The following is a 13,383-nucleotide window of genomic DNA, read 5'->3' as shown; positions in this document are numbered from 1 at the left end:
CAAGAAAAGCAATTAATGAGCTTATGAGCACAAAGCAGTCTAGCCCTAATGTAAATCCATCTGGTGGCTGTCACCCAGGAATACAAAACACGTTTCAGATGCAAATACGTAGCCAATATTCATAACTTCACATATAGAGATGATAGATGGATTTAACCAGGATGGATTTAATACTTGCTAAACTGTAACTTTTCCATTGACATCTTAATCAGTACACTTTGCATAGCATTAATGCAAACTGCGTAACAGTGGTAACATCAGTGATAAAAATGGTCACCTTTCTTATACACAGCATCACATACCCACCTCTCTCCAAAAAAATCCACTACAGTCGCTTTTGAAAATGTAATCCAATGATTCTCTAGGTGGCAGCCTAATGGGAAGCCAATTACCATAGTTTGTGAGCATTTCAGAATCTTGAAATATATTTCTCCTCACCCCACCACTGAGGGTATGTCTACACTACCCCGCTAGTTTGAACTAGGAGGGTAATGTAGGCATACCGCACTTGCAAATGAAACCCGGGATTTAAATTTCCCGGGCTTCATTTGCATAAGCGGGGTGCCGCCATTTTTAAATCCCCGCTCGTTCGAACCCTGTGCCGCGTGGCTACACGTGACACAAACTAGGTAGTTTGAACTAGGCTTCCTAGTTCGAACTACCGTTACTCCTCATTCCACGAGGAGGAGATGCAGGGTCTAAGATGGAGGGTGGGTGCAGAATGGAACTTGGGGTAGTGGACTGTGGCACAGGAGAGTGTGTCTGAGCTGGGTGAAGGAGAGGGTTGTGATCTGGGGTGGGGGACTGGGGAGCAAGGTCTGGAAGGAAGTTGTGACTTGGAGGAGGAATATAGGAGGGGGTGCAGGTTCTGAGAAGGAATTGTGACCCAAGGCAGGGGAGGGGCAGAGGGTTTGGAGGGTCACCTGGGATAGGAGTGGATGGTGACCTGGGGCAACTCCCGACCACCCTCTGGCTGGCTCCCTGCCTACTGCAGTCATGAGCCACTCAAGCGGCTGGCTGCTGGGGTCATGGTCTCTAGGCACTGCACACCCCCGGGTGAGAGAGAGGAGACTGTACGCTGCTTCCATGCCCAGCACAATTCTTGTAGTTCCCATTGACCTGCCTGGGCTGGGGACGGGAGCAAAGTGTGAAGTCAGCCCCCCACCTCACGTGTGCGTTGCCTAGAAGCACATAATCCCAGCAGTTGGCTGCTCTCTACCTTACCTCTGCCATCAGACCAGTTCAAAAGGGTCCAGGATCTGGCTGACTGTTTCTCCTAACAGCTCAGCCTATATTTAAATGCTCCCTTTGCTGCTGGTGATTGCACACTTCTCTCCCTGGAGATACGTACAGTACCTTCCAAGGTAACAACAGATAGCTTTGCATGCCTGAGTGAGTTAGCATCTGTGAAGTGCTTTGGAAAGGAAAAGTGCCAAGTGACTGTTAAGCAGCAGTGTTATCCTCACCTGCCAGCTCCGGGAATAGGCTCCAATTCCACCACAATTGCTTGCATGGCGCACAGGTTGTCTTTGAAGCATTTCAGTTATTTCATTACTAGCGCTGCTCATTTAGTTAAAATTGTCAGGGTCATTTCTATTCTCATTTACAATAACCGCACTGACTGCTTGTATTAGTATCGTGTTTCCAGCTTGCTCCAGTATAGCGTAATGTTTACAAATGTTTCACTTGACTTTAAGTAACAAGATGTGGTCGCACATCAACACGGATCATTTCATGAGCCTGCTGGGTTGGCAGCACCTCCTGTAGAGCTGCACCCGGGGACACAAACGTTCTTGCAATTCCACAAAGTAAGAACTAGAGCTAATGTTCAAAATGTAATGCTGTGAAAATGCAAATCATATTAAGTGAGCCTGAAACTTTCAGACTCATTTCGCTCAGAATGCCCTTAAAGCAGTAGTGTAAATGTCACTTGGATTGGGGGGGTATTTTTCCCCCCTTTCAGGAGGAGCCATATTGTTACTGAGGCCAGAAAGTAGACCTAAGATACGGCAATTCCAGCAATGTGAATAGGAACTTGGACTATAGGACTACTATAGGAGGTTGGACTTCCCTTACTCCTTGCAGGCTGTTGGAGTACCAGAGCTAATGAAGACCACGATCAGCGGTCTATTTAGCAGGTCCTTACTAGACTCACTAAATCAAACTCCGGGAGATTGATCTGCAGATTGATCTCCCAGGGTACATCTACACTAGCCCCCTAGTTCGAACTGGGGAGGCTAATGAGGGTGACTGAAGTTGCTAATGAAGCGTGGGATATTTAAATCCTGTGCTCGATTAGCATAATCCCAGCCGGTCAACATTTTTGGAAACTGACTAGCCCATAGTAACTGCCCGCGTCTATATGCGGCAGAGAAGCGGGATTCTGAAATAAACCCCTTAGTTCGAATTAACTGTTAAACCTCATTCCATGAGGAGTAACAGTTACTTTGAAATAAGGGGTTTATCTTGGAATCCCACTTCTCTGCCGTGTATAGAGGTGGGCAGTTACTTCGGGCTAGTCAGTTTCTAAAATGGTGACCAGCCGGGATTATGCTAATCAAGCGTGGGATATTTAAATCCCACACTTCATTAGCAACTTTGGTCACCTTCATTAGCCTCCCTAGTTTGAACTAGGGGGTTAGTGTAGATGTACCCTGGGAGATCTATCTGCAGATCAATCTCCCGGAGTTTGATTTAGTGAGTCTAGTAAGGACCTGCTAAATAGACCGCTGATCATGCTCTTCATTAGCTCTGGTACTCCAGAGTTCTGTTTCCTGCACAAAAAAGATTTGCTCTTAAGGTGGAAAGTTCTCTTGTGCCAAGAAAGTAAAGTTGTCAGACTTGGTCTTCATCCCAGAGCTTTAGTTGATTTTTTTTTAAAGCTACCATGAACCCAAAACATTTGAGCACTTCTGAGATAAGGACCAGTATTTTGAACCGGATTCAATATCCTATGGCCAGCCAGCATCAGGAGTGAAAAATTGGTCTAACGTGGCTTAGAAGATGCACCACAGTGTTCTGTACCAGTTGGAGTATTTTTAACTGAAAGCGTTGTGTCCAAATAGGTTACACTGCTGTACACCAGACAAGAGGTGATGAAGATATGAATAACTGAGGATAGGTTTGCCAGGAAGAGATGGGATGTTTGTGTTCTGATCTGTGTGATTTTATTAGTCATAGCAGTGCCGAAGAAACATGTATCCTCTGTGGTTGTCAGAAGTCACTGGTGGTGTCCTCAAAGTCTTCTGCTCTGTCAGTGATGATAACCATGTGGCTATGTGTGTGCTCATGTGCTCTCTGTATGTCGCACTGGCTTTGCACAAGTAGCCATCACAGCACACTCAGAGAGCCCCAGGAACCACAAAATCAGATGAGGATTGTAGGCACCAGGCCAGGTTTATTGTAAATGAAGCACAGGAATAGCTTCTCCCAATCAGATGTCTACAGGTAGGCTAAGAACGTGTGCCAGTAACAATGGACTCAGCTCAGTTAGTGACAGGGATTTGCCACTGCCCCTTGGGAGGACAAAGAGTTAAGTCAAGGTAGAGACAAACAATCTGTGATACATACTTAACGTTTCATCTTATGTGTTAATGACATCTTTGTTAGCACCCCTTGTACTTTCTGCCAAAGCATTCCTATTCACCAACAATTATTGTGCTTCACTTTTGATGTCCATACTTATAACTTTTGTCCAACTACGGCTGGTCCTGAGTTACAAACAGTCGCATTTATGACTAAACCTCCCATTAAGCGTTCATAAACGTGGTCTCCGAGTTAGAAACATGACTCGCGCTTATGAACAGCACGGTTGCAATGTAACTCAATGGAGTCTGACTTATGAACATTTCGAGTTACAGCCAAGTGTTTGGTCCGTAACCCATTTGTAACTTGGGGACTGGCTGTATTTTATTGTGTGCTAGAATGGGGTGTCCTTGTACTGTCGTGGTGGGACTTATTTACATGTTGTGTGTTTAAGCAGTGCTAGCACCTAGTTCGTGTCCTGGACAGACTTGCAAGCAAACATCTGCTTTTGACAGGGCCTATCTGTTACTCAGAGTAACCCTTGCTTCCTTTGGTTCAGGATTCAGGCCTTACACCAGGCCTGTGCTTTGGGCTCTTTCTTTCTGCTACACCTTTCACTAAACACAAAGGCTGTGTCTACACTGGCACCCTTTTCCGGAAAAGGGATGCTAATGAGACACTTCGGAATTGCAACTTGAAAGTAGGAATAAGGGATCTTGTGGAAAAGGGCTTATTTTCCGCAAGATCCCGTCTAGACTGGCGCTTTTCTCCGGCAAAACCCCGAGCCGGAAAAAAGCGGCAGCCATGTTCATGCAAATGCCGCGGGGGATATTTAAATCCCCCACGGAATTTGCAATTCCGAAGTGTCTCATTAGCATCCCTTTTACGGAAAAGGGTGCCAGTGTAGACACAGCCACAGTGGCATGTTTAGTCCCTTCCCTGGACCTCATACTATTGAGACCTTTGATAATAACATTTGAGACCTTGAACTTGATTCTGTAGGGAGCTAGTTTGACAAGCAACAATGGGTCCAGTGTTCTCAGAGTAACTTATGTTGCTAAGAAGATGTGCTGTTGGGCTCTGTCCTAAGAGTGAATGTCTTCAATGTCCAGGTAGATCATACCACTGCAGTCCAGCTGGCAGGAAACAGAAATGCACTACAGAGGCTTAATCACGTGCCAAGATGGAATACCGTCTTCTAGAGAGTCATAGATGAATGTGTTGCCTATAGCTGATACTTGCCACAGTCACACACAGGGTGCTGAATGGTATGCACCCCTGTCTGACCCAGCATAGCTGTCATCACATTAATTATGTCAGGAGTCAGAGTACAGCTTTGCATTGGCTCCTGATAAACAAAACAAAATAAAAAAAAGCTTCATCATAATGCTTCTCTTTGCTTCTAAGATGTTGGCCTTCAATTCTAGAAGTCAAGGGACTGCTTGCTCATTACAATCATTTGCCTGGGGCCTAAGAATTTAACCCTGACCATGTTCACTGTTTTAAAAATACATCATTATCAAAATTCCAGTATTAAGGCCTCTGCTCTCTTTCCTGTGAACTTACTTTCTGCTTAAGCCAGTCAGAAAGTTATTTGTACTGCGGGTATGTCAGTATCTTTTATTTTTTAATATGGAAATCCATCAGATAGGTCTTGAACTGTTTGAAGAATAAAGGTGCAGAAGGATTGCTTCTGACAGAACCAGACAAATCAATTAATTGATCTCTAGCACACATGGATAATTTTATTTCCTAGTCTATTAAAGAATATCAGAATTGGTTAACTAAATTCACTACAGAAATATCTGTCACTAGTCATTAAGCAGCGCAAGATGGAGAGAACTCGGATGGAAAATCTAAAAACCGCTTTTCCTCTAGAAATTGCACTACTTATTACTCGGCCTTTAGAACTCCAGTATCAAATATCAGCATGAGTCTTTTGTTTGAACTGAAAGCCTTTTTCTCCCTGCAATAGTTTTTTTTTTTCCTACAAATTGGCATTTGACTGTCCATCTGTATAAATACTTACGTTTGTGCCTTAAAGTAACAGAACATTAGTGTTAACTGAAAATATCTCATCAAGAAAAACAGCTTGAAACATGTAACTTATTTTATGACTGGCCCCAGTACACAGGCATAGAACAAAGAATCCTGATTATTTTTCATTTAGCCCAGTGTTTCTTAAGCTTTTTAAGACCAAGGAACACCAAACAATATTTTTTTTATGAGGAACACAACGGATTTTTTGTTGAGCACACACACAAAAAAAAAAAAAGGTCAGGAAGAAAACGGGTCAGAGAGAAAGTTATTGAGGAAAAAAAAGGTCACCTGCCCCTTTAAGGGTGGCCATTTTGAACTCTGCTGTTCTCCATGGCACACCTTCGACTGCCTCGCGGCACACCAGTGTACCACAGAACACAGTTTAAGAAACACTGATTTAGACAGTGTTGGTCATCAAGCCACATAATGTCGTTCTGAGTGTTAAACTTTTATTTATGGAACATACAGTTTTGACAACCTAATGGAATTTGGTCGTTACCATATGCTTTTGGGCTTTTGTGGGGTAGGACCTATACTATAGGGGCAGGCAGGGGTGGCCCGAGACGAGCTGCCGGCAACTGGCACCGCACACGGAATGCGTGATCAGCGCCTCTGCCTCCGAGATGAGCTGCCGGCAACTGGAGCCCTAGGCAGAATGCACGATCGGCGCCCCCTCATCCAAAGCCCTCAATGGCAGTGCATCATCATTGGGTGCCCCATTTAACGCGGTGCCCTAGGCAACTGCCGAGACTGCCTGTATGCACGGGCTGCCCCTAGGGGCAGGTAAAATATAGCCTGCGGGCTAGATCCAGCTTGCCGAATCCCAGCAGGACCCTCAGGCAGGCTCCCTGGGCTCCCGCAACTGCACACACTGCTCAAAGCAGCTGGCTGCTAGGCCAGCATATGTGCCTCTGTGCAGTGCATGCCCCTCGGGGGCAAAGGGGCAGCTTGTCTCCATGTTTTGCATATGACTACAAGCACTGCCCTTGCATCTCCCAATGACTAGTTGGCACAGAGACCTCCCCTCCCCCCGACGGGCACGCATCGCACAGAGACACACTCACTTTGGCCCCAGCTGTTGGCCGCTTTGAGTGGAATGTTAGTTCAATGTCAACCAGGGAGCCTGCCTTAGGGTCCCGCTGGGCCACCAACCAGGAGCCACCTATGGCAAGCATCTCCCAGCCAGAGCCTTCATACGGCACCTCCTCCTGGACTCCAACCCCTTCCCCCAGGTCACAATCCCCTTCTGCACCCAACCCTTCTGCACCTTTGCCCTAGGTCGAGACTCCTTCCTGAACCCAAACTCCCCCCAGATCCTGCATTCCTCCTGCACCCAATTCACCTACCCTAAGGTCCCTTCTGTACTTAAGCTGCTGTTGCTAGAGCCCTCACTGTTGATCTAATTCCACTCACATTGAAGTCAATCACTTTCATAGGATTTTTGGGCCAACACTCAGCTCTGAGAACAAATAAAGGGTCACACTGAGCCAGGCAAATAGTCCATCTAGCCCAATAGCCTGTCTTCTTACATTAGCCAGTGCCAAATGCTTCAGTGGGAAAGAATAGAACATGGCAATTATGAAGCGATCCATCTCCTGTTGTCCAGTCCTGGCATCAAAAGTTGGGGACACACAGAGCATGTGGTTTCATCCCTGAGTATCTTGTCTAATATCCAGTGATGGAACTAACCTCCATAGATTTATCTGATTATTTTCTGATTCTACTCATACTTTTGGCCTTCACAAAATCCCTTTGCAAGTCCCATAAGTTGATTTTATGTCTTTCGTAAATAAGTACTTTTCTATGTTTGTTTTAAATCTGCTGTCTATTAATATCATTGGGTGACCACTGGTTCTTGTGCTATGTGAAGGGGTAAACAAAATTCCTTATTGACTTTCTCCACACCACTCATGAGTCAATACATATCATAGCTATCATATCCCTCTTTAATCATGTGTTTTCTAAGATTAAAAGTCCCAGTCTTTTTAATCTCTCCTCACATACTACTATGTATGTAGTATGAATTTCTTTTTTGAGTTGTGGTGACCACAACCGCACACAGTATTAAAACTTGACTGTCTCATGGGTTTATTTAGAGGCATTATATTTTCTGTCTGATTATCTATCCCTTTCCTGATGGTTCCTAACTTTCTGCTCAGTTTTTTCACTGTCACTGTGTGTTCAATGTGCAATGACTACAAGATCTCTTTCTTGGGTAGCAACAGCTGATTTAGACTTCATTATTTTGTATGCATACTAAACTGGAGTTTAGTGAGATCCCTTTGTACCTCTTTGTAGTCAGGTTTGGACTTAGTTTGAGCAATTTTCTTTTGGCTGCAAATTTGCCATCTTTCTCTTCACCAGCTTGTCCACATTATTTATGAATACAGTAGAAAGTCAGAGTTATAAATGCCTTAGAAATGGAGGTTGGCCGTAACTTTGAATTGTTCGTAACTATGAACAAAACATTATGGTTATTCTTTCAAAAGTTTACAACTGAATATTGACTTAATACAGCTTTGAAACTTTACTATGCAGAAGAAAAATGCTGTTCTTAATTTCAATTAAACAATCACAGAAATAGTTTCCTCACCTTGTCAACTTTTTTAAACTTTTCCTTTATGTTTTTAGTACTTTAAATGAAACACAGTACTATACTGTATTTACTTTTTCTCTTTCTTTCTGGTATCTGATGCTATCATTCGTGTTGGAAGATCAAAGCTAACTCAGGAGAGTTAAAGTGGTAACTGTGCCTAAGTAGCTGGTTAAATCCATTTGGTCTGGTTTTACAAACACATTGTTTTAATAATTCAGGCTGTCAGACTTTTCCACCTGTCTGTAATAACATGCTTCCCGTTTCCTTGCCTGCAAGGAATAACTAACGATATCTCTCCTCCCAAAATTACATGAAGCAACTTATTTCAGAGTCCAGTACTCATCTATAAATGGACATTATACAATGAGCAAACAAAAACACTAATGGAGCTCCAAACTCACCCTCTCTGGAAGAGATCCACATTATGGAATTTGTGTAGTTCCACAGAAAACTCAACCGTTCCCTGTACCTCCGACATGATCTTTTCAGGTCATCACCTAAATGGCACACAAACAGATATTTTAAATATGCTGAATAATTTGCTTAATAACACACACACTTGTTATTACATCTTGCTTCAGTACTCTGGGCTTCATCCCAAAACCCACTGAATCCAACGTGAGTCTTTATAGTAACTTACAAGGGCTCATTCAGGCTTTCTATTGAGAAGAGCAACATCCAAATCATGTGTAGTATATAAAGAAAATAATTGCCAAACTCTCCATTTTTAAAATATATACACCCAAGGTAAGGAAACGAACGTGTTAGTCAGTTCCCCGTTATGTCATAATGATTATTAGTACAATTCAGGAGTGGTGAAAGGAAAATCAGTGTTATACTCAGGCAGAGTTAATATAATTTGTACCATATCTAGTTTTCTAAAACTAATAAGAATGGTGCACCCTTGCTTTATTTTTGATAATGCCCTTGGTGAGACTGACATAAAAGTTAAGTTTGTAAAAGATATTTCTGTGGTGTGCACCAATAGTATATATGATAGATTCAAAGAAAAGCTAAAGGCACAGAGCTTGAACAAAAACACTTATAGATGGCCCTTGGCATGTGCAATGTTTAGTAGCCAGCTGATTGGGCTAGTGACATTTATTTTGGAAATACAACTGATTGATTGAGTTATATGCATTGATAACATTGGTACTTGGTACATACACATGTAAACACAAACTAAAGAAATTGTATCTGCAACAATCATGATTCAGAGTAGTTAGTGGGATGTTGATTTCAGAGAAAATATATTGAGTGTCAGCGAGGACAGAATTTTTCCTAGTATCACTATTGTATTAGAGAGAGCAATAACCCTACATGCTGGATGCTACCATCCTCGCAGCACTTTTAAGAATCCCAGTAGCTTGATGGCACTTATTGCATCAGTGAAGGCTGCAGGATCAGGCCCCCTTTTTTGATTTACTTTCAGAAGATATTATACCATTTCATAAAATGAGTTTACCTCCCACAAGAGATTAAAAATACGGCCAGCATTATACATCTCTCTAGCACACACACATTTTCTCAGTACTCTGGCCTCCCTTGTCCGATTCCATGATAGAATTCATCAGAAAGTCGGAGACAAAAGAGCAAACTAAAAACATCTTCCAATACCAGGCAATGACTCATAAACCTAGAAGCATTCATTTAAGGCAAAGGTTGAAGAAAAGAACCCAGCTGTGTTTCCCAGGAAGCTCTGTGCATTTTAGAAGTGAGTCTCCATAATACATTCCCTATTATTTCTACTTTTAGCACATACTATATTTTGTTAGAGATTCCCAAAGGAGCTGATATTTGCAAGATGAGGGAGGGAATTTAAGAGTTTTTCTAAAAGCTACAAATTGTGTTTATAAAAAAGAAACAGTCACACTAAAACTGCATCACTCTCATTGCCATACATATCTGCTCCTAACATAAATATCAATAAAGTCAGCGACACGGGAGCAAAATAATAAACAGCCTGAGAGGAACAGGGCAAACATGACTCAAACTCAGAAAAATTCAGTTAGCATAAAGTGGTGGGAAGTGAAAAGAGATGAAATGTCTTTTCTTTTTAGAGAGACAAAGTAAAATGGCTGTGGTAATATGTTTTATTGGACCACTTCTGTCGGAGAAAGAGACAAGCTTTAGAGCTTGCACGGCCATTTTCTTCAGGTCCAGGAAACTCACTCAGAATGTCACAACTGAATACAAAGCTGAACAGATTGTTTAGCATAAATAGTTGGCACATATTTCAAGGCACCATTCAAGGGGGAAGTAAAATTTTCTTTTTAATCCTTTTAGTTTTTCTATCATTTGCCTTTTCTGAAGTGAAATGGTTCCCAGCTGACCCTAAAGTCATGACTGAATCCAGATGTCCAGAGAGCAGGTGAGTTGAGAGCAATCACAGAAGTCAGTCAGCACCTCTGTGGCAGTATTACTGCTAATCATCTTCATTTGCATGAACCCATGGGCATTGGTAGGACAGGAGAGGTAAAACCTTTATTATATTAGTGATATATGTTGGTCACTTTTGAATTAGTTCCGTCATTATTTTATTTCCAAGATTTTGAATACTGCAAGGTATAACAGAGCCGTGCTTCACTATTTGAATAAGGACAAAGAAAAGCAGATGGCTTAAGGCACTTGGTAATACCTGCCCTTATTTGAATGATAAAGAATAGCAATACCAGGCCTTTCAATTGTTACTAGATAACTAGTTGAAGGGTAATTTAAGAAATACCCTTATAAAAAGAAAGGGTAGCATGGCCTACATACAGTTCTAGCGTTTGGTTTTTCTGGACGGCTAATACCATTCCTGACCTTAATTCCATCTGTTTCCTAGACCAAGTAACTCAGCCTGTTATGGCAAATCTATAACAGAATAACCAATGCAAGCAAATCTGCAGTGTATTGGCCCAGTTTAGAATTTAGCCAGACACAACAGTTAGACACCCTTCCTTTCCCTTTTCTTTAATGGCCATAGCTATCCAGGACTTGGATTGGATGTGACCTCTGAAAAAACCCAGCATCTGCAGCTACATGATGTCTTTTATTATTCTGTACTGACTCAAAAGTATCAAGGATTACCTTGCAGGTCTCTCATTGCTATATTTGCCTACTTAGGTTGTAGGCTCTGGTGGGATTACAGCACAAGATGGGCAAGCTGCAGGTAACTGTTCCTATTGTTTTTGTAGAAGTTCAAACCTGCAACATGCCCTTGAATTCTTAATTTAATTTGTAGGGGGAAGAAATAGAGCAATATTATAGTTATAAATAAATAGGAGGCACATGACTTTACACAGCCAGATCATCCACAAACCATGCTTGTTTCTTTCACAGGTATACCATCTGAGCTTGTTAAACATTGTTTGTTTTTATTCACCAAAGAGCCAACACATTTTAGAATAAGAGTCCAATTATTTTCAAGTCTGCTATTCTGCATTCTAGGGAAATGAAAATTGGTTCCTTCAAAGACACATCAAACCTATTTTCAAAAAATACAGCACAAAAGAGTCAATTTTTCCTAAGGCTTCTTAATTTCTACTATAAAAAGTAAAGTGGGCAACATAGGAATAAAAAAAAATCACTGAAGAAAGAGAAATAGGGTATGTCTACACTACCCCGCTAGTTCGAACTAGCGGGGTAATGTAGGCATACCGCAATTGCAAATGAAGCCTGGGATTTGAATTTCCCGGGCTTCATTTGCATAAGCGGGGCGCCGCCATTTTTAAAGCCCCGCTCGTTCGAACCCCGTGCCGCGCGGCTACACGCAGCACGAACTAGGTAGTTCGAACTAGGCATCCTAGTTCGAACTACCGTTACTCCTCGTGGAATGAGGAGTAACGGTAGTTCGAACTAGGAAGCCTAGTTCGAACTACCTAGTTCGTGCCGCGTGTAGCCGCACAGCACAGGGTTCGAATGAGCGGGGATTTAAAAATGGCGGCGCCCCGCTTATGCAAATGAAGCCCGGGAAATTCAAATCCCGGGCTTCATTTGCAATTGCGGTATGCCTACATTACCCTCCTATTTCGAAATAGGAGGGTAGTATAGACATACCCATAGCTATTCAAAAACCAAGAAAGATATGGAATTAAAGTAGTCAAGAAAAGGATCCAGATAATTTACAGACATCAACATTTTTACAGATATAATTTTGTCCCCTATTTTACCTTTCCCAACTAATTTGGAATTGGACAAGTTCGATGTCTTCAAGTAGGCAGCGCGTGATGATATACATCCTAGAATAAATAATGGAATAAGAAATCTCTGTGCCATTAACAATTATTATTTAAGAACTTATGGAACATGGAAGAGACCCTAGAGAACTGGAAAAGGGCAAATATAGTTCCTATCTATAAAAAAGGGAATAAGGACAACATGGGGAACTATAGACCCGTCAGCTTAATTTGGTACCTGGAAAGATAATGGAGCAAATAATTACATTGTGAGCATCTAGAAGACAATAAGGTTTATTAACTGGAATATATCAAGAAGAAATTATGTCATGTCAACCTAATATCCTTTCTTTGACTGGGTAACAAGAATTGTGGATTGGGTGGGAAGTAATAGATGTGAGATAGCTTGACTCTAGTGAGGCTTTTAATATTGTCTCACATGAGCTTCTTACAAGCAAACTACAGAAATATAGTCAAGATAAACTTATTATAAAGTTGGTGGTCAACTTCTCAGAAAAGCACATTCAACCCTGGTCTACACTAGTGCGTTATTTCAAAATAACCTCCCTTAGGTTGAATTTATAAATGAAGCGTCCACACTACCAAGCCGGTTATTTCAAAATAATGGGCCACTTATTTCAAAATCTATACTCCTGCTTTCCTCGGGGACTAATGCTAATTTTGAAATACCATGAGTGTTTCATAATCTAAAAGGGAAAGACTGAAAAAATGGCTTTGTTTAATCTGGAGAAGAGAAAACCAAGGGAGTGGGCATTATAACACTTTTCAAGTGTCTAAAAGTTTGTTATAAAGATAACGGTGATAAATTGTTCTCCTTATCTACTGAGTATATGACAAGTAGTGGGCTGAAATGCAACAAGGGAGCTTTAGGGTAGACGTTAAGAAAAAACTTCATAAATGTCAGGGTAGTTAAGCACTGGAACAAAGTATTTAGGAAGGCAGGAATTTCTATCTTCAAAGGGTTTTAAGAACAGTTAGACGGCCACCAATCAGGGCTGGTCTAGATAATATTTACTCATGTTTCAATGCAGGGGAGTGGAC

At 41.9% G+C, this 13,383-nt stretch overlaps 1 protein-coding gene across 8 annotated transcripts in view; it reads right to left on the bottom strand.

Annotated features, from left to right (window-relative positions):
• FAM135B (family with sequence similarity 135 member B) overlaps positions 1 to 13,383 on the bottom strand; it is a 384,315-nt gene that overhangs the window by 204,426 nt on the left and 166,506 nt on the right. For all 8 annotated transcript variants that reach the window (XM_075920075.2, XM_075920080.2, XM_075920079.2 and 5 more), the window contains one exon: positions 8,563 to 8,658. In XM_075920075.2, the coding sequence (XP_075776190.1) occupies positions 8,563 to 8,639 (77 nt within the window). In that variant the 5' untranslated portion in view covers positions 8,640 to 8,658. The remainder of the gene's footprint in view (positions 1 to 8,562; positions 8,659 to 13,383) is intronic.

The sequence above is a fragment of the Pelodiscus sinensis genome, chromosome 2, assembly GCF_052426305.1.
Source record: "Pelodiscus sinensis isolate ZL-2025 chromosome 2, ASM5242630v1, whole genome shotgun sequence".
NCBI classification, from domain to species: domain Eukaryota; kingdom Metazoa; phylum Chordata; order Testudines; family Trionychidae; genus Pelodiscus; species Pelodiscus sinensis.
The sequence above is the reverse complement of the archived record's forward strand: the minus strand, read 5'-3'. Positions and strand labels throughout refer to the sequence as shown.